This window comes from Ruditapes philippinarum, unplaced genomic scaffold, assembly GCF_026571515.1.
Source record: "Ruditapes philippinarum isolate M1 unplaced genomic scaffold, ASM2657151v2 ctg890_1_1_1_1, whole genome shotgun sequence".
NCBI classification, from domain to species: domain Eukaryota; kingdom Metazoa; phylum Mollusca; class Bivalvia; order Venerida; family Veneridae; genus Ruditapes; species Ruditapes philippinarum.
In genome coordinates this window covers 90,213-111,480 of record NW_026861270.1, presented here as the reverse complement: position 1 = coordinate 111,480, position 21,268 = coordinate 90,213, and the positions used below count along the sequence as shown (strand labels likewise).

The 21,268-nt window shown below is 35.9% G+C and overlaps 1 protein-coding gene across 1 annotated transcript; it reads left to right on the top strand.

Moving 5' to 3' along the window:
• The first annotated feature begins 1,890 nt into the window (after window positions 1–1,890).
• On the top strand, window positions 1,891–20,932 carry LOC132715110 (uncharacterized). The gene is made up of 4 exons (XM_060698092.1): window positions 1,891–1,906; window positions 2,823–3,012; window positions 18,463–18,738; window positions 20,796–20,932. Exons 1-4 carry the CDS (start codon window positions 1,891–1,893, stop codon window positions 20,866–20,868), a joined length of 555 nt encoding a protein of 184 aa, XP_060554075.1. The 3' UTR covers window positions 20,869–20,932.
• Window positions 20,933–21,268: the final 336 nt, after the last annotated feature.

Below are 21,268 nucleotides of genomic sequence, written 5' to 3'. Positions count from 1 at the left end.
ATGGAATTTTTTTCAATTATTGTTTAAACGTATTCTATGCTCAAATTTAATATTAGAAAATATTGACAATGGATAATGTCCAACACTAAAAAGCAGTTGTTTCTGGTGAGCGAGTCAGGGCTATCATGACCCTCTTCTTTTATATTATAATTGTAACAAATTTTCGAACAAGAAATAGAAATAGTTACAAAAGTGACTAACATAGAAATATAACATGCATTTTTTCATGTCAAATTAAAAGAAAATGGTTTCTATTAATACCATACCTGGGACTTTAGATACTCAATCCTAGATGAATTCTGAAAGTAGAACACACACTGGAATGAAAAAAATGGGATGAATAAGAAGACTGTTACCTGAACTTTAGACAGTATGGGGAAATTCGCTTAAATCATGTTCGTGCGAGTCAACGATATAAAAGCTACTTGACATTGGTGATAAATAAAGGGCTATTGTTAATTGATTTATTGGAAGATCAATCTACTCTTTTGTTGAATTGCTTCAATATCCTCATCTGACCCACCAGTGTGTTTATTAACCCATAACACTTTATGTTGAAACTGCAGATGAACGTTTCTGTTGTTAAAATGTCACAGTATTCGGCAAATCAGCATTCTACTCAAACCACCATAAAAACGATTGTCTTCAAACAAAATAGCATCATCTTCTTACAGCAAAAATTCGGAAAATCAGGGTCGAAAAAAATGTCGATGAAAAAAAGTCCGATCTATACCAGAAAGAACATACGAAAAAGACAATTTCAAATTGATAATAATATGATATAACAATTCGTAAAAACGGTCTACTTAATTTCTTTCGATAAATTTATAACGAGTGCAATTTACTGTTGAATATATATACATCTCATTTCCTGTAAAATTCTCCAGTTCGTTATTTATTACCATGGTGCGACACGAACTACCGTTTCGTTTAGTTTCAGACACGAAACTAAATCTACTTCTGTAAATAGATCTCGGACTTTCACAATGTTAAGCTAGGTCATATATTTACAGCTTTCGAATTAAATTACATACATAACCCACAGTGTACTGCAAAATAATAAGTAATTTCCTATAGAAGAAACAAATGTAAGAAATAAATTACAGAATTTAAGTTTTATTTTTTGTTGAGGCGTATAATTTGTTCCTGTTCGTATTCATTAATATGGCATGCTGCAAATCACCGAAGAGGAAACCAATATATGACTTTACGTCATAGAAATCGGAAGGAATCCTTTATTCCGAATTTATTTTTAACTGTAAATCGAAGGGATTAGTTGAAGGGACAAAATAAAGTAAACACAAATATCTCCACAGTGCACGGACAGACGTATAGTAATGTCTTACATCCGGAAAGAATAAAAATCTACAATTTATATAAAGTAGTAAATCGTATTGCCCAGTTATAAATTATCTGCCATTTAGATTTCGGCATTTGATTCAAGAATCAACTATCTTCAATCACCTCGATTAAAGCTTTTAAAGTTTTCTTTCACCGAAGGTTATTGTGTTATATACATGACATCTTAGACACAGGCGAATCTTGAGGATAAACATGATAAGGCCGTAAATTAACTTCAAACACGTTTAGATCACATCATGATGTCAATAAATACGATATTTGTTTTGATTACTTTAGGTTTGCTTGTTTTCTTTCCCCTTTTAAAAAGTGTCACATAATTTCAAAATATGCATGTTCTGCAGTACGTACAATGCTGATTCTAATAAAATATGCTTAATAGAATTATTTTTCCCCAGATATTTAGTGAGAGATTTTTCACACAATCAAACCGAGTATGCACTTTTCATATAGCATTGTTGTTTTCATTCCTTCTTAAATTAAGGATTAATCCTTTTTCAGATTTTTATTCTTCACAACAGCAGGTGCGACATGTCGTTAGGCAGCTGTAAACAGTTATAAGCCTCGTACTTCACTTCACTGTTGTAATATCTTTTTGCTCCTTCGGAATCATTGATTCAAGCAGGTTATAGCTGGAGGCTGAATACATCTAAAGCTGGTGCTAGGGGCATGGGAGATGTTGCACTTTTAATTATATCTCATGAACTGACTCACTTAAACCGAGTCTTTAATTATCTTTTAATAGTGTTGTTTTCATTGCCTCTGCGGGATAACTTCTTTTCAAGCTCTTTAATATGAGAGCACATGCTATCTTTATCTTGTACTTAATCAATGCGACTGGATTTGAATAGGCCAGGATCTCACAAAAGTACTGAAGCGCCGCATTTGATTCTTTGTAGTAAAATTCATGAATGCAAAATAGAAGTACATCAAGATACTCGATCACATTGAGAACCATTTTAATCACATACCCGTGCCGACTCCGTTAAAACGGTATTGCACAGCCATGGATATATTTGATGTGACGTCATTTGCGTTATACAAGCAAAGTGTAAAGACGCGCTTAATGATAGCGTTACAATATAAGCGTGTCAATGGAAAATGATACTTTTTCACTTTTAACAGTTTTTATTTTGAGTATGTGATAAATAGAATATTAAATTCGTGTAAGTTTAATACAAAATTTATTGAACTCGTTGAATAAAAGAATATTATGCACTCTCGCATAATATAATTTTGTTCAACTTGTTCAATAAATTCAACATTCAACACTCATTCAATATCCTCTATATACACCCTTATACTATATTTGTACCATCATTCCGTATCGAACTCGTATATTATACGGATTTCATTTCTATCAAGTTGTATAAATTTGCAAATGTGAAACATGCAGTGAATATTGCAAATTATGTAAAGGTGATAATTATTCATAACGACATGTAATTCATTTCCATCAACAGGGGTTGCAAAACCAGGAGTAGGTGTTCACTATGTTCCAAGTCCAGGAGAAGTTGATGCATCTATTGTTAATGTAGAATTGAATTACAGTGAAACACTATGTTTGGAACTTCTGCTTGTGGACTGTGCCACTCATGTTACACAAGGAGACGAGATGGTGTGCGGATCCGACGGAACTACCTATGCCAATCAGTAAGATACTTTTTTGTGGCAAGCCGCTTGAGCTATTAGCCAGAAAATATTTTAGCGAGCATAACTATAAAAGGTTTATTGTTGCGCCGTAAAAAAGCTCTAACAGGTAAAAAAAACTCAATGAAATATTTTACATGTTACAACTCTTTATTTAAAAGTACGTTTAGTAAAAATATAGGAAATACAGGAATATGGAATCCCAAAACGGCAAAAATTGAAAATGTTGCACGATTGGTTTGATTAGTCTGTTCATGGACGTTAGTGTTAATTGCAAGCTACCGTCCAACTAAATTTTGACCAAGCTTTGAAATGGGTAATGTTACGTCCGCATCTTATGAACACGTAAGAACAGCAACGGATGCAAAAACGTGGTAGCACATGTTTCAACTCAAGGTACACAGGTACAGATGATGAAATCACTTTAAATGTCTGTTTTACAAATTGATCAGCTCCGATAACGCTCGCTGAGAATTATAAGCATTCTCCTTTTTCTGTATCTGTCTGTTCCAGCCATGACGTGCTAATAGTGTTATCTGAAAATATAAAAAGGGAAGAAAGCAAAAACAAAGAAAAAACAAAGACATTGAACGGGTGGGTTTGTGGTGGGATTCAAGATTTGAAATGTAAATTAACATTTTTTAACGATAAACTAGTTTACCTCTTCTATGGTGAGCCACGAATGAAAGACCGTTCCCAGAATTTTTTCTGCCTTATATATGACATAATCCAGTGTAAGTTGTCTCACTTGATAACTCATTTTGAGGCCCTTCTGGTGTATTATAATAAAACTGTTAAGTTGTAAGATTTGAATAAAATATTTAATCCTCTAGCGGATAAATCGAATATTATTCAAACATTACAACTTGGGAGTAAAGGAAAAGGGAAATCAGTTTAAAAAACGTACTCGTATTTATTAATAAAAACGTGTTGGCATGAAAACGGCCATGGCTGGATAAAAGCATTTAAATTATTTAACCTATTGAAATGTATATGTGTTTCGAGTTAAAACTACTAAATGTCTTTACTATAACTGTTTTTGCCCCGGCAACGGTTGCAAAAACGTAGAAGCACATGCCAAAAAGCCCACAAGCAAAGTGAAACATTTGACTGTTGGCTTCCACCAAAGCGGGCAACCACAGCTACAATTTTGCCCTACCCAGCCATGGACGTGACTGTGTGGAGAGCACCCGATATTGTATTCAATAAAATGTGGTTATCAAAGTCCGACAGATGTGTGCCATCCGGCCTCTACAACCTAGGGTTCTCCGTAATATCAGGGTAACGAATATAATAACCCCCGTGTTTAATAACAAATGTACTGATAGAACTATTTATACGCATGCGGGTTTTATTTTCAGTTTTGTTACATTCATTGGACATACCTCCATGACCTTTTTGGTAATATCTGAGACCAAATTATTTTTCTTATCAGGCATTTTTTCCAGTAAAGTCCCTGTTATAAAGTTTTGGATGTCCCATATGATTTCAACTGAAGGTCGATTTCCTAAATCGTTCCCGCCACAGTGTAATATCAAAAATTTAGGCGCATTTTTAAACTCAAGCAAGTATTCTATCGAAGGTTTTAAGTCAGAAACTTTCATGCCCCCTTGATATTCCTATATAACATTACAACCTAGAGATTGAAGTCCCAAGTGAGATCCTTCACTTCTGCGGCATGCTGTTTGGAAGGCATCCCTTATAATTGAAGAGCCTTAATCAAAACATCCGACATTTTACAGGCTGAAATGAGTTTGATTATATATTCAGTATGGTGTACCTATCCATTTAATATAAATAATAATCAAGTAATGTTTTCAAAAACACATTTAAGGCACATAATGTCAACTATGTGGTTACAGTTATAAATTATTAAAAACACATAATGTCAGGCACATAATGCCAACTGGGTGTTATAAATTATTAAAGACACATTGTGTCAGGCACATAATACCAACTGGGTGTTATAAATTATTAAAGACACATAATGTCAGGCACATAACGCCAACTGCTTGTTATACATTAACAAATTTAAAAAACACAATATCAGGCACATAATGCCAGGCACATAATGCCAATATATATATCTTTATATAACAACAGCATAAATTGCTCTATTTGATACATTAATGTGTATTAAGACCCGGTAACGGTTTCTTAATACAAAAAAATATTTTATTTCAATAGCCAAATTTCGGATCGCCGGCATTCACATTACAGCCATTTTGGCAGATCCTAAAAAAATTAGTTTTTTTTGTTCATGAAATAGCATAAACTTATCGGATGTAGGATTTGTAAGCGTTAGATCGCCATCGGCCTCTGTATTTTATTTCACTGATAGCACAACCCTCACGGAACATATTAGAAGCCCCGCCGATTCGAAAAGGGTGTGTTTTAAATTCATTTTTTTCTTGACCTATCAAGTTCAAATTCCTTTTTAATACTGAATTGAATTGAAAGGATGTTAAGCGCCAGTAAGGAGAAAGAATCACCAACGAACACTTTAACTTTATTACAGAGCAAATGGCAAAATTAACACACAGGGAAGTAACTCATGTAACGCACGGTATTCTTATACCAAATCACAATACAACTATATGCGCTACCTCTTTTCTTTTGAAATGAAAACATTTTGTTTGACGAGGTATATTCAAACAACATCAGATCAGTAAAGATATATATAAAGATATATAATTACACACACATGACTTCTATAGTACTTATATCACTTAAAGTAGTTGAACGAATAAAACGGTTTTGATTAAAACTTAATAAACACAGATTGAAAAAAAGAAGAAACAAAGCCCTTTTGGAGAAACTAAACAATATTGAAACTGTGTGGGAAATTAAAACTTGAACACGGCGTAAAAATTGTCAACAGAAAAGTTAAACATTTACAATTTTTCAATTATTCGGTAATTTTAGAATAAAAATCTGAGTTAACTATACAGCCAATTTCAATAACAACATTCTGGTCATAAATAGCGTAGCAACAAAACTTTAAAAATCGTGTGGAATGGTGAATCATATGGTTTGCTCTTAAATTGCGAAGGTAATTATCCACACTAATCATCTACAGTACTTAGGCAGGGGTTTTTTTTTCCGAAGAACGCTAATGGTCTCCCTTTTTAATGTAAAATAAAACATCAGGAAAATGCGGGCCCTAGCACGACGCCCTTTGATCATCAGCGTGGACTTGCTCCATGACGATCAAAAGGGAAAAACTCTCATCGTCAGAATCGAACGGATTTGTAAGAGTTACAGGTGCATTGTCGTCCTGAACAGTAAATCCTTCACATATCTCCGAATCACTATCACAATCAGATTCTGTCAGATTTGGGATGTTATGAGATATATCACATATATCAGAAGGCACACGAAATATAAAAAACAAGATCAACAAGGAAAGGCGGCGTTCAATGAACGCAACCCCCATATGACCCAGCAACAAGAACCAATGGCAAGGAGCCCAGGCGGACCCCAAACATAAAAAGGACAGGGCAACGACACGTTAATCAATAAATGATAAATAATTTGTAACTGATTAGGAATTCAAAGAAAATAATAATAGGCCCACAAAGGGGAAGGGGACAGGAGACCGGGGGAAAGGGGGGGGGTTATCAAAAGAAATAAAAACTAGAGGCAATGGGGAAGATACTTACCGTAGACGAGAAAAACAACAAGGGACACAAGCAAAAGTGTCACCAAAACAGTATGAAAACAACATAGACATACATCTGAGGAACACAGTGGGGCGCCGCCTTGGAACGGTCAGCAGCATAATAATGACTGCTGGGAGTTTAAACCGGTTAATGGTGCACCAAACCTCGCTCTTAGCCCCACCATGTTCCTATAAACGAGACAGTGTAAATAAAATATGAATCCCCGCCAAAAGTGAAATTCTAACAGTTGTCATGGTTACAAAAGGTTAAATAAGTAAAACACTGAAATGATCATGTAGAAACATATAAAAGTAAACCCAATGACCATAACAAAAGTACTCAATGTCCTAAAGGAAGACAGAGCAACAAGAAAATCACCTACAAGGGCCCGACGAAAGCAAGGCAGAAGACGAACATTAAGACAATTCAGTCCCAAAGGGCTTTTACGAACTATCCATCATAGAGTCTCCCACTTGGTCCGTCAGATGCAATCAAAAGAGGAAAGCGTAGTGTCCAACTGTAAAAGGGTTTGAACACTAAACATGCAGTATGTCTTAAAATAGTAGGGTCATAACCTCTTTTTAATAAAACGTTTAATAATTTTTAGTAAAAACAGCAGAAAAAATTACCATGACCCCCAAAATCTTACGAAGTTTTTTAAACCACATCGCCATAAAATCCAGGCTGGCTAATCCCTTGTCGCAGAAGAGTTTTTAAATCACTATTGAATTTAGAAATTAAATCAAAAGTTACGATTGTAAAATTTAGTAAAATATTTCCGTAATTTATGATAGCGGTAGCCCTGTTTTAGAAGCTTGCTGGTAATAAAAATATTCCGCTCGTTGAAATCCTTTACGTTGTTACAAGCTCTAGCGAATTCTAATTAACTGAGAGAAACATAAACCCCGTAGGATGTTGCATGGGGTACGTCTCCATCCAAATGTGGATAATTAAACTATACAAAAGTCAAAGTCATCTCTTTTAATCATAAATTTTTCGTGTGAATAGAATTAATTGTTGATAGTAATATGAAGATCCAAAAATGATGTACTAAAATTTCAAGAGTTTTCGTTTTATTAAGTTGTATTTCATGCGGATAAATGTCAGACACCATTTGATCAAAAATAAGGATTATCTAAATTAAAAATATCATATCAAGGTATCTGGAAGTATTATTAAATGCGACTATAACATCTTGTTGTTTCTCTTCCGAGAGACTCAACATAAAGTCCTCTTTCATAGCAGTACAAAAACAAATCGGCGACCAGGGGTGCACAATTAGTACCATAGGAATTCCTATGATCTGTTTTAATATAGGGTATTTTACCAAAACCTGACATAAATTTGTCCTTAAAAGAAAAGGAGAGTGCTCTTTTACAACTTCGTACAGTGTCCACATGGTATAATGGGGTTTTAAAATACCTTAGTAAAAAAAGCTTTTGTTCGAATTTACATGCTAGAAAGGTAACTTTTTTCCCGTGCAAAAAGTTTCCTGAATTAGGGAAATGAGTTTATCATTGATTAATTTATGTGGCAAAGTTGTATAAAGTGTAGAAAAATCGTATGTACTTGCAGTTGAAAGCTTGAAAGTTATTAAATTTTTGAAAATTTATCCAAGATTTCACCAGAATTTTTAATTGACCAAAAGAGATGTTTGCCTGTGTTTTCATAGACTTTATCACAATATCTAATTACATGTGTTAACATTCCGATCTTTTCACTTTGTATGAGGTAGAGCGTAATTGGTTACCAGTGAATTTCTTTATAATACACAAATCACCATCAACGGAAACTACGATGTATCGCTGCCGAGAAGCATGTTTAGTTTTGTCGGAGTATAAGTACACTATATCACCTATTTCTATGGTTTCATAATTTTGTGTTCGATATGACGAACACTTCGCCTTTTCACTATACGAGTGGTCTTTGTTTCTAGCAGAATTTTGAGAAAGAATAACATCTCTATCATTTATAGGGAATTGATTGTGCGTAAACTGATCACGATGTGTCCACAGTTCACGGGAAGAGATTCCCTTTCGTCTCAAACGGCAGTTTAGGTGGTTCACGGCGGTGGCCAGTTGAACTTCAGAAATAGACTCGCCACCGGGCTGGACGCGAACTATCTCGTCCTCTAATTCAGCTATGGCTTTTTCAGCCACCGGGGTTTTGTTGGCGTTTTTAACACGACCTTTGTCTAATACTATATTAGCCTGTTTTAACTGCTCGTCATCGCAAAGCGCAACAAAGGCGGGTGCGGGATCAACTCTAATCACAGCAGGTGAACCATGAATTGGATGCATATCCATCATTAAACACACTAAAGCATTACGTAAAGTGGTTTTTTGTTCATTGTCAACTATGACAGCTTTTGTGTACGATGTTACGGCTTCTCGTACAACAAGAATGCCTTGTTTACTACGCTTCATGACATCAACTGCGAATGCTAATCCGACGGATTCTGGGGGATCCTCGCTCGAATGCTGTACTAATGATTTGGGGAATTTCTTAAGGGAAGCACACGTGTGACACGAGCTAGTTGCACGCTCGATAGCCTTGTTTATATCCAAAGCAAAGAAGTATCTTCGCACAACTAAGTCTAACTGATGCTTGGTAGGGTGGTCAAGTTTGACGTGCATGGCGGTAAGAAGTCCCTCAAGAACGGAACGTGGTACAACTATTTGTTCTTTCTCGGAAGAGAATGGTTCAGAACGCTTCACAACTAAAACACCGTCTTTTGAAATAGTTACCACCTGCAAGTACCGTTTAACATCTTTTATGCTTGTTAATTTTTTGGACGGTCTAGTCCCTTGCTTTAAGTGTGAGTGCACACGACGCAAGTCTGGACATTCACCCTGGATATCACGCCAAGCCGATCTAGTCGTGAAAGGTAAGCGGGCAGTGTCGTTGACAATATCGTCGACATTGACGGAACGCACAACTGAATCTTCCATAGCGCGTATGAAGGAACAAATCTGGCATCGTACTTCTGTACAATCTGGCGAGTTTCTCCCGGCGAAATCACTTGGTACGTTAGCACAGCCTGCTAAATGCTGTACGACCACCTGATATCTACTCACATTAGACAAAAATGACGTCACCCTTGGACTGACAGAAAAATTCACCCCTATAGAGCTTTTGAACTGACTGAACACAGGGCTGACTGTCTGTAAGAACGCATGCTGTTTTTGATGATTGCACAATATACGAACTGAAGTGTTTAATGGCTGCCCCGATACTTAAAGCCTCAATTTCACACGGTAGCCAGGTAACTTAGTGTCTGCGCAACTTCGCACTAAAATATCCTGCTAATCGTAGCTTGTTGTTTCGCATAACATACAACGTAGCACCAATACCACGCCTGGTTACCGATCCGTCTGTTAAATCCACAATTTTTCATTTGGTTGGGGGATGACGATTGACTTATGGTTGTTTAATGCACATTTTGCCCTTTCGAAATGCTCGAGACTTTGATCATCCCATTGAATTTTGTCTTGTGATTGATGACCGGCTGTCAAATCGTCCAGTGGGGCAAGATAGATAGAACATTCAGGAACAACTTTGCTTAAGACTTTATATGCTCCGATGAACGACCTTAAACCGCGAACAGTTTCCGGAGGCTGACATGAAGCAAGTGTAGCTACACGGTGTGGGCTAGCAGACAAATTTCCTTCCAACCAAATCCAGCCTAGCACATTGGTTGATTTCGGGCAGATTACTGTTTTTGATGGGTCTAGTTTGTTGCACGACGCCAATTGTAAAGTAGCTGTTCAGGTGTGTCACCACCACAGTAGAGATCATCTGCAAGCTTGCAAACAATACCCTCCTGGAGTAGATCTCCCAGAATGCGGCACATGAGCTCCTCGAGAGCCGTCTCTGAGCCAGGCATTCCCATTGCACATCTGGTGTATACACGGATACCATTAAATGGTGTAGACACTCCACAGTACTTAAGCGACTCACGGGCAAGAGGAATCTGATAGAATGCACTTTTTTAAGTCCGAAACTATCAAATACTGACATTTTTGCCTATTGATCTTAGAACAGACTCAACGTCAGGCATTAACGGAGGCTGTGGCTTGCTATATCGCCCTACATCAGCGAATGAGGTCACCAATCTGAATCCGCCTTGTGGCCTTCTTACCAGAAATGATGGGTTAAAATACTCGACGGTAACATTAGTAGCTTCAGGTCGAGCAAACACGCCTTGTTCATCCAGTTCATCAAATTTACTTTGAAGCTCGACAAGCTTGTCTTTAGAGTATTGCAGTACTCGTCCTTTCCTCTGAGGGGGAAGATCAGACCCCATGTTCTCTGTTGCCTTCCAAGGACCTACTGCATCATTGTATCCAGTTAGGTCTGGGCTGAAAGCATTGTCAAACTCATACAGAGTAGTGCGAAACCTCTGTTTGGTCTCATTGGTTAGAGTGTTATCCGGGTCAAGCACATAGGTTTTTGAGTAGTTGCCAGGATTCAAATTTTTTGAAACTGTTTTTGTTTCTACATGGTCTGCAGAGCTTTCGTACATAGTTTCAGTATGTCTTGCATTACACGCATGCTCATGTCTTCGGGTTGCTACGGGCTCACCAGTGGTATTAACGATACGAATCTTACCACCGACGGCATCAACAATTTGGGGTGACAACCAAGACTTGTGTTTACATTTTGGCTTAACAGCAAATGATCCCTCGGGATCAACATCACCGGGGGTATCCTACAAATGACCCAGGCCATGTAACCTGTGAAGACCCCGAGGCACGAATCACGAAGGAAACTTGGGCTCTGCGCACTCTGTGTTTAGAATCGGCATGAGAGGTTGTGCCGTAATGGACATTTTCACGATCATGAAAGATTATCTGCTGTTTTGCTGGGCGTATTGAAATATCATTAGCGGCCATAAAGGTCACACCGCCAAAAATGTCTACATCTAAGTCAGCAACTACAAGGGCAACCAACTGAAACTCAAAGGCGCCCCGGGACAAAGTAATGTGTGTTTCGCCGATAATGTCTAATGGAGTAACACCATCAGCTTGGGTAGCATGTTGATTACTATTCATGATGGGTGCGTCAATGTACTTTGCAAAAGAAGGCTTGATTATACTGGATTTAGCACCGGTATCAAGCGTTATGGTAAGAGGAAAGTGCCGATGAAACATCTTTATAGCTGGAGACTGCTTTGTGCCGACTCTACGTGTTACCGATGTAACTGTTTCTTGAGCACTTGGGATGCTTTCAGAGTCGGTTTCCGACTCACTGTCAGAGTCGATGACTGCCATTTGGTGCAACTTTGTCATGTACTGTTTGTCTCTTTCAGGGAGGTATTTGCAGGCACTTGAGAAATGATGGAACTTCTGACGTCCGGCTTGTTTGCACAAAGGGCATTCTTTTTGCTTTTGTTTTGTATAACCAGGTTTATGGAATGTGGAACGAAGTACTTTTGCCTCGTTTGAAACTTGAATTTCGTCCAATAAGCTGTCAAGTGCCTGAGAAATTTCTGGTTTTAATGAAGCCAGCGTTTTTGGCCGTACCGCTGTTTTACCAGGATTGGTAAATTCTTATCAGCAAGCCTGAGCCATGTCAACACAATCATATTTTCCAGAGTTGGAGTCATTTCCTTGTCAGAAATTGAGACCTCTCCATGCCGGCTTATTCTACTTGTAGTACTGAGCATGCTGTCCTCAACGAAACTGTATAGACGCTTGTAAAGATCTTCAGGTCTTTCTCTTGGTTCTAATTTTATGCCGTCAAAGTCCAAAAAATGATCGCCACTGGTTTGAAAACCGAAGTGTAATCGAATAGCCTGCCAAATGTCATTCATGCATGTAGAATTTTTTACTATGGTATTTCTGGAAATCACAGGGCAAAAGTTAGCAATTTGACCCAGCATCAATTCTAAATGTGTCACTTTTTGAGCGGCTGTTCTCCGTGCCTGTTGAGGAACGTCTTCACCGTCGTCTGTAAAGCCACAAACCGGGTTGTTACTTGTCTTCTTTAACCAAGTAGCTCCATCGACCAAGTAAGTAGCAAAATTGGCGTCAAGAGAAAGTGTATATTGGAGATTCTGACGCCACGACTCGAATGACGTTATAGTCTCGCTCTTAGTGAGACGCCACTGCTTTGGAGCGCGCTGAGTTGCCATAGTTACAGTTTTAAGTCATGAAGTGTAAGTAACAGCTCCTTTATTGCAAGATAAATTGTAAACAGTTACTGGTAAAAACTGCCTCGTTGGACTCCTGGATTGAGCTTATTCCACCTCCATACAGATTCTTTGGTAGAGTGGCTATTGGAAAAGTCTTTTTAGCATCGAACAGGCGTTGTATCTTTATTTACACCACTGCCGCCACGCCAGTAAGGAGAAAGAATCACCAACGAACAATTTAACTTTATTACAGGGCAAATGGCAAAATTAACACAGGGAAGTAACTCATGTAACACACGGTATTCTTATACCAAAACACAATACAACTATTGGCGAAGGGACTTCCATCGAAATGGCAGAATAACGGCCCTTGCACTTTACTTCTAAAATGTAAGAACTCTTTCAGTTTTTCATAACAGAGTTTGTTTCGGTCCGTTATCGGAATATCAAAAGAATAAAATGCCAGTATAATAGGGACTAATTCTAAATAAGGAACAGTTTTAAAAGTAGAATCGGCCCAACCGTCTGGACATTTAAAAGCTACCCAGTTGCCCTGAAAGTATGCTCCACAACCAAGTTTCTTATTGCCAGATGCGTCCGTATATAATTCTAAATGGCAGTTATCTACCCAATTTTTTTCTATTAAACATAACATAACCATTGAATTTTTCAAGAAATGTTAACCAAATATTCGCATCTTCTTTCATGCCTTGGTTGACTCTAATAAAATGGAACGGTTTCTTTACATACGACATGGCGTCATAAAAACGTCTATTAAAGGCACGGTCACTGGGAATAGCTGTTGATATAAAATTTAGTAGACCAACGACTGATTGTAAGTCTTTGAGTTTTTTAGCGTTTCTCAAACAAACGAGACAGTTTTTCGCTTTCCTTATTTTTTCTAAAGGCACCCTAACCATTTGGTTGAATCAATTTCAAGACCCAGGTATATTATAGTTGTAACAGGTCCCATCCATTTTTCGAAACTTAGGGGGATGCAAATTTTATCAAATGTTTGCATTAAATTCAAGCATTTTTCAAAAGATTTTTCTGCCATAAAAAATCATCTAGCAGGTGATCAATATAGTATGATTTTGATTCTTTAGACACAAGCCATTGTAAAAACTTGATGCGCCTTGTTTTTTTTAATCCAATATCCCTCCTCGGTATTTATACCTAATAAATCAAAATCACCTGGTCATATAGGGCATAAATTAAATGCAGAAGAAATGTGAGCTTTTGCCATAAAAGCAGAACCCCCTATTTCTTGAACTATTCTTACTGCATTGTCGAATTGTGAATATTGAACATGGCAAAATTCTGGATCGATAAATTCATTTATACTTTTGCCTGGTGGGTATGAAAGGTGCGTTATTCATCTGAAACCACCGTCTTGTTTTGGTACGAGACCTACGGGATTTATTCTCAGATTAATAATTGGCTGGTTTTTGAACGGTCCTAGGATTCGCCCAAGTAAAATTTCGTCGTGAAGCTTTTTATTTAAAAAGCATTTTTGATCAATTGCCGATTTGAGATTTTTGGAAAAAATAGTTCTTGGTCCGGTATATTCAAGTTTAAAACCAGTACTAAAGCCTTGTAAAATGTAATTGGCATCATCCTTATTTGGGTATTGAAAGAGTTTATCAGCGAGAACCGAGATATTAATTGGTGAAAACCCGAGGTCCCATAGGCACTCTTTGAGCTGGCAATCCAAATACCTGTCGAGGGTATTGCATCTGGGGTGGTCTGAAACGTAATGAAGGCCTTACATAACGCGGTGTGAATTGCGCTGTTTGTTTATTTGCATAACAGTGTATTGAAGGGTGGTTACCACAGCATTTGATGCAAACGTGTTTGTAGGTACATGATCTATTTGTACAAAAGCCTTTGTTATTAAAGTCATAACATTTTTTTTGAAATATTCAGAAGTGCCGGCTGGTTAAAGGACTGAATAGGCTGCATATATATCATCCACAATTCTGGGTCAATATTTTGCCACTTTATACCAAAATCAATTAATTTTTTAAGCCTAAATTGCCTATCGTACTAGAACCATCCGACATTTCTGGATGCCGCTAAACGAATGTTTGCAAAATATTGTAATAGGTTATTTGCTTGTTCTGTATGTTTCATAATGAAAATACTCATGTACACCACGAATGCATCTGAACAAATTTCTATTTTTTCTAATTTTTTTTGGAATTTGCTCTTGGGTACTTTTTTGGCTCTTTTGTCTTTTTCTAACATATTTTTCTTTGGCAACAAAGTGTGTAACTCTACAAATATATTGTTCCATATCTTATCTTTAGTACTGACAGATACATGTGCACCTAGCATTGTACCAGAACAAGTATTTATCATGAAATTTTTGGAAACTTCACATTTATTAGCCTCTTGATGATGAACATCAACATCTACCGGAGGTCCTGATTGGCCATCCATCTCGTTTTCTTCACAGGGCTCCCTTGCAGGTCTGTCAGCTGGAGGCATGGCTGTATAAACAGACGTTCGAGTGTTCCTTCTATTATTGACTTGCTGTTGGAGCGTGTCTCGTGTATGGCCACGTTGTTGGCGATGTTTTGGCATTGTCGAAAAATAAAATAATATAAATAAATAAATAGATCTAAATAAATAAATTAACTAAATAAATTTGTGTAGATCTTAATAAATTATTTTTATTAATTTTTTATTTGCTGTATTTTATTTATTTCATACTTTATATATTTAGACTCTATTTAGTCTTATCTTTATTTTCTTAGCCTAGATAAAAATGACGTCATAGGTATGATATCATGCGCGTGGATTTCAATGAGACTGATAATTTTCTCGTTGGAAAACATGACCTGTCATAATCGAGTTATATAAATAAATAAAATATTGTATTTAAACCGTTTTATAGCTATGCTCATTTATTTATTAATTCATAAGATAATGATAATAATCTAGATTCTAAGTAAAGATCACGTGCTCAAACATCATATAAACATATAGAGGATATTTGTTTGTTTGTGTGTAAGATGAAATTTTATTTCATCGAGTGGGCTTTAAAAACAGTATTCTCACGAGTGGCGTAGCCACGAGTGAGAATACTGTTTTTAAAGTTCATGAGATGAAATAAAATTACATCTTACACAACAAACAAACAAATTTTCTTTTTATTTTATGCTTAAAAGCAAGTTAAAACGAAATTTCAATAATATTAATGTTAATATTAAAATCTGTTTTCCCCATTGAGAGCCCCATTTAGTCGGAATTTCTCATTAAAAACAAGAAGTCTTGAGCTGAAAAAATAAGTCCGACAATCAACGTTAATTGACGGTAATAATTCATTTTATTAAAAAAATATGAACGATCGCTTGATTTAATAATAAAAACAAACAATTCTTGTAGGAGAAAAAGTCCAACCATCCATCCATATTTCTGTTACTTACTGCGATTTTATATTAGACCTGGCTTTGTTAAAATGTAAGCGGCAGCCATTTTTTAAGTTGTGTATTTCACGGGAGGAAAATAATTGTGATTGTTCAGAGGGATATCATTTGAATTTGTTAGTCATACACCTTTTTAAAAGAAAGAAAACTTTTTTGAGGATTGCAACAGACAAAAAATATGTAATGACAAATGTGAAAACATACAAAAAAGCAGCAAGGAAAATGGAAAACTTGGAAGCTGGCTCAGTTTACTTGTTCTTCGAGCTGATAGCTGTCATTGCTTTTCAATTTTTCATAAAGCATACGGCAGTTATTGCTCGTAGGATACTTAAATATGCCCAAATGTCATCAAGAGCAGTTTTGCATGTAGAAGGAATGTATTTTTCAGACTGTAAAAATGAAACAAAAAAAATTAGAGACGAAATTTAGTGATTGAAATTTGAATGAATAGAAGTAAGTTTTCTTCTTTTTATTACTTTTGACATTTAAGTTATTTCTCAATTTCAGCTTTACTTTTTCATAAAACAGCCTGACATTGTCAGAATTTTCAGCCAAAATAAAATTGAGGTACCACATGGGGAAAATCTTAAAAAAGTAGTTTCGTGATTGAAAAGTGTGAAATTATCAAATATAATTTTCACGGATAAATCAGTAATCCACTGAAAAGCATAAAAAATTGGTTTAAACTCAAGAGCTACATTTAAATCCCATTTTTTATTCATTTACTTAAAATTTCAAAGAAACCTATTAACTTTGACATATATTTAATGTAATCAAAGCATCTAAAATTGATTTTTGACTACTGTCCTTGGCGAGAAAAACAGTTGGTCATCACCACGTGGTCATTAGATCTGGTCAAAATTCTTATCTAATAACCCCAAATAATAAACAAATAATGAGCAGAAATATAAAATATATCTAATTTCCTGTGAGATTAAATAATATTGTTTCATATTCAAGATTTGTAATGTAAATTTAGATAATTTTTTTTACGATAAACTAGTCTACCTCTTCTATTGAGAGCCACGATTGAAAGACCGTTCCTGGAATTTTTTCTGCCTTATTTATGACATAATCCAGTGTAAATTGTCTCCCCTGACAACTCTTTTTGAGGCCCTACTGTGGTGTTATAATAAAAATGTTAAGTTGTAAGATTTGAATAAAAGATTTAATCCTGTGGCGGATAAATCGAATATTATCATTTAAAACAGGAAAAATCTTTAAAGATTATCATTTTCGAAATAGTGTTAGGTACAAATATGTCACTAACTTAAATGTTAATCTTATGACTCCACTAGAATGGAGACAATATGGAACAATATTTAATTTTGCGATTTATCTCTTTTTTTTTGGGGGGGGGGGGTTCTTTAAGGTTCCTATTGTTTGAGATTTATTACGAGTTTTCTTTAAAAGAGGTGTACTAAAATTATGTTAAATTTGCATTGACCATTTAAAAATTACAGACTCAAATCGAGGAATTTCTAGAAGTTCGTTAAGAAATATAAGGATTATTTCTTAAACTTATACACGTACTAATATAAACCTATTACGGAAAAGAAACAAGAAGTTAAGTGTCCGTGATACTCGTGTTCTGTTAATCAAGAAAAAAATGACACTGTCTTTAAAATTAGAGTCTTTCTTCTGAATATTCCATTCCACTTAGTATCAGCTTATGATAAAAAACACAACAATAAACAAAAACGAAACCACACTGATACCAGAAACTAGTCTGCAGGAAAAATACCGAAATACGAGTACACATATAAGTAAACAAATAAATAAATAAACAAACAAATGAATAAAACTGTTCTTATACCCATGAGTATATTGGATTCATTGCTACTTTAAATAATCATTGAAAACATTTGAGCCACGCCATGGCAAAGCCAACATAATGGGTATGCGACCAGCATGGATCCAGACTAATCTGCACATCCGCGCAGTCTGATCAGGATCCATGCTTTTCGCTTACAGACCCTATAACAAGTAAAGAAACTGATAGCGACCAGCATGGATGCGCAGGCTGGTCTGGATCCATGCTGCTCGCAATTTCATTATGTTGGTTTGTCGTGAAGCGGCTCATTTGTTTTCATGTTTACAAAACTCAGAAAAACTGATGCATGTAAAACCAGATTTGCCTGGCCAAGCCTCTTTTTAAAGTAATTTCGTAATTCTATACTTCTAAAACTTGCTTGCTTCACGTGTATGTGTCCTATCATTTTAGCTGTAAATTTACCCATGCTACATGCGAGTTTCGCCATGCACCTACGCCATTAAGTATTGCTCACTATGGTGACTGCACAAGAACAACACTAGCACCATCAACAGTAGCTCCCACGACAACCATTGCCGGTATGACGTCCACGGTGATGGCGACAACCTCGACGGACTCAATCGCCAATATTGTACAAAATGTGTTCTGTCGAAATATTGATACCATCAATTGTGGATTTGATTTCAAACTTATCTGCGGATCCGATGGGAAATTATATCCAAATCAGTAAGTTTTAGTTTTCATTGAAAACAATTTCCATATTCGCATAGAAATTTTGAATTGCATATCTAATCCTCTACGTGATTCTGTTTACATTCGCGGTTATACATTCAATTTAAGTGTTTTGCCAAGATAAAAATAATTGAGCCGCGTCACGACAAAACAAACATAATGGGTTTGCCACCAGCATGGATCCAGACCAGCCTGCGCATCCGCATGGTCTGATCAGGATCCATGCTTTTACGCTTACAAACCCTATAACAAGTAGAGAAATTGATAGCGAACAGCATGGATAAACAGCATGGATCCTAATCAGACTGCGCGGATGCGCAGGCTGGTCTGGATCCATGCTGGTGGCAAACCCATTATGTTGGTTTTGTCGTGACGCGGCTCAAATGTTGCTCATATTGCTTGATCATATTCGTTTCCGACACATTTCAATTTCATATAAGAAGATAAACAATTTACCGAACCACAACGTTATGACCCTTTCCGCGAATCTTTAGTATAATGTTATTGTGTTCTGATTGCAATTTACCCCAATAGTAGGTTAAACTTTGACACATAATTCGTGGTATTCCCTATTTTATATTCTTTATTATTTACTAGACCTACTTACGCTCTTTTATATATATCAGTCAAATGTGTGACTTAATTTTGGATTCCGCTTTCCTTGATGAATAATACTCGTATTCTGCCTTCAACTTATATCATCAACACTATACACGTAAAGTAAGGCCAAAAAACGTGAGGACATGCAATAAGACAACTTCATTTTCTTGTGACACTTTCTAAATTGCAAACTTTTAAAACTCCTGTCTACAGGCGAGAACTACATCTTAAATCCTTCCGCCCAGGAGAATATGCAAAAGCAACTTTTAAATGTTTCACACAAAAACTACACGGATGCAATAAATACACTTTTCAATTTGTTCAATAAAACTAGAGATGAATTAAATAAGGGCACTGTCTAGACTAAAATTAATTGTGTCTAATTTTTACGAGGTTTAGTTATTTTTCTTTTAAACGCTTATTGATTCTTGCTAAACTCACAAAGTGAAGAAATAATGACGACCAAATATTGTCATAATGGGAGTATAGATAGCATATAATAGTACTTGTTCTCTCATAGATAATATGGGTCTAAAGTAAGATTTTATCCAATTAACCATTAATAAAATGCAAATTTGTTATTCTGATGAACAACAGCGAGGTAGATTTTAATAAATTGTTCGATTTCTTAGTGCAAGCCAAATTACCTCAAATTACATGTAAATTCCGACAGTTTAAAACAGTTTGACCAATATTTCGTTTCAATAGCGTAGAAATACAAACAACACTTACTAGAACATATCTTCACAAAGACATTAAATCGACTAATTGTTATTTTGATGTTTAACAACAAAGACATTACAGCGAGACACAGGCAAAAATTTCATTTCTTCGTTTCGAATTTTTCATTCATTATACTGTAAATGTCCTCACAATGAATGCACTAAGCAGTCACAGGAACAAAACTTTTCTTCTTATAAAGAATAAAATGGTGGTTTCCTAACTTGATCCATGCGGGTCATAATTGTTATCACAGTGAACTCTAGAAACGTTTAAAAACATGTGAAATAATTGACTTAGACTTGTTTCAATCATGCAATATCTATGTCTTTTATTTTAGCTTTCAGGGTTTGTTCAAGTCACATAACTTGTTTTAAAACTACTCGGTGATTATGTCGGCATCTAAATTTTGTTCAACTTGTATAGATATATTTTCGCTTCAAACGCAAAATATATAGAATTTACAAAGAAATTCATTCCGGGACTTCAAAAAATGTTATTTTAACGTGATTTGAGTACAGAAGATCATTAAAAATATTTTGTCATTAATTTACCCGAGTACCCCTGAGTATAATACGTGCTTTATAGGTCATCGTAATTATTAAGGTATAAAAAGACAAATGTTTTCTTCTCTAATAGTAAACTGTAAATAATTTGGACATTAGACTTGATAGATGTGTCGAACAATGTCACTATTGAATAAAATACGTATACTTTTATCTTATTTTCAGATGTGAGATGTCAAAACAAAAATGTAATGACCGGTCACTTACTGTGGCTGACAGGTCTTTCTGTACCTTATAAAGATGATAGTTTATGAAAACATTTTGTGTATCATAGAAAAAAGACAAATACAAATACGTTATTGTTTTAGTGTTTAATTACTTTTGTTCTTAACGGTTAGATGCTTAATTCCTAAATTGACTGGTATGGCTGAGTCATGTCGGGAGTTGCCTTCTGTGAACGTCGTCTTACCTTGTTGATATTTGTTCTCATTTTTATGTCCAGCTTCAAATTTTAGTTTGATAAAAGTTGGACAGATACTTGTCATATCGCATGAATGTGTAGGCTGGCCTGGCTCTATGCTGATGAGAAAGGCTTATCATTTCAAGCAGGGTAAGGGTCAAGGTAAGGGTCAATTCCCAATGACAAAATAAGTGCATAGCAATTGTTCAGAAAAAATTGCCCCTAACTCCACTTCGGT

Bases quoted from the DNA above. Each gene is read 5' to 3' on its own strand.
- LOC132715110 (XM_060698092.1), top strand. The intron at 3,013-18,462 runs GTAAGATACTTT...CTATCATTTTAG, and splicing joins GGAACTACCTATGCCAATCA to CTGTAAATTTACCCATGCTA. The intron at 18,739-20,795 runs GTAAGTTTTAGT...TCTTATTTTCAG, and splicing joins GGGAAATTATATCCAAATCA to ATGTGAGATGTCAAAACAAA.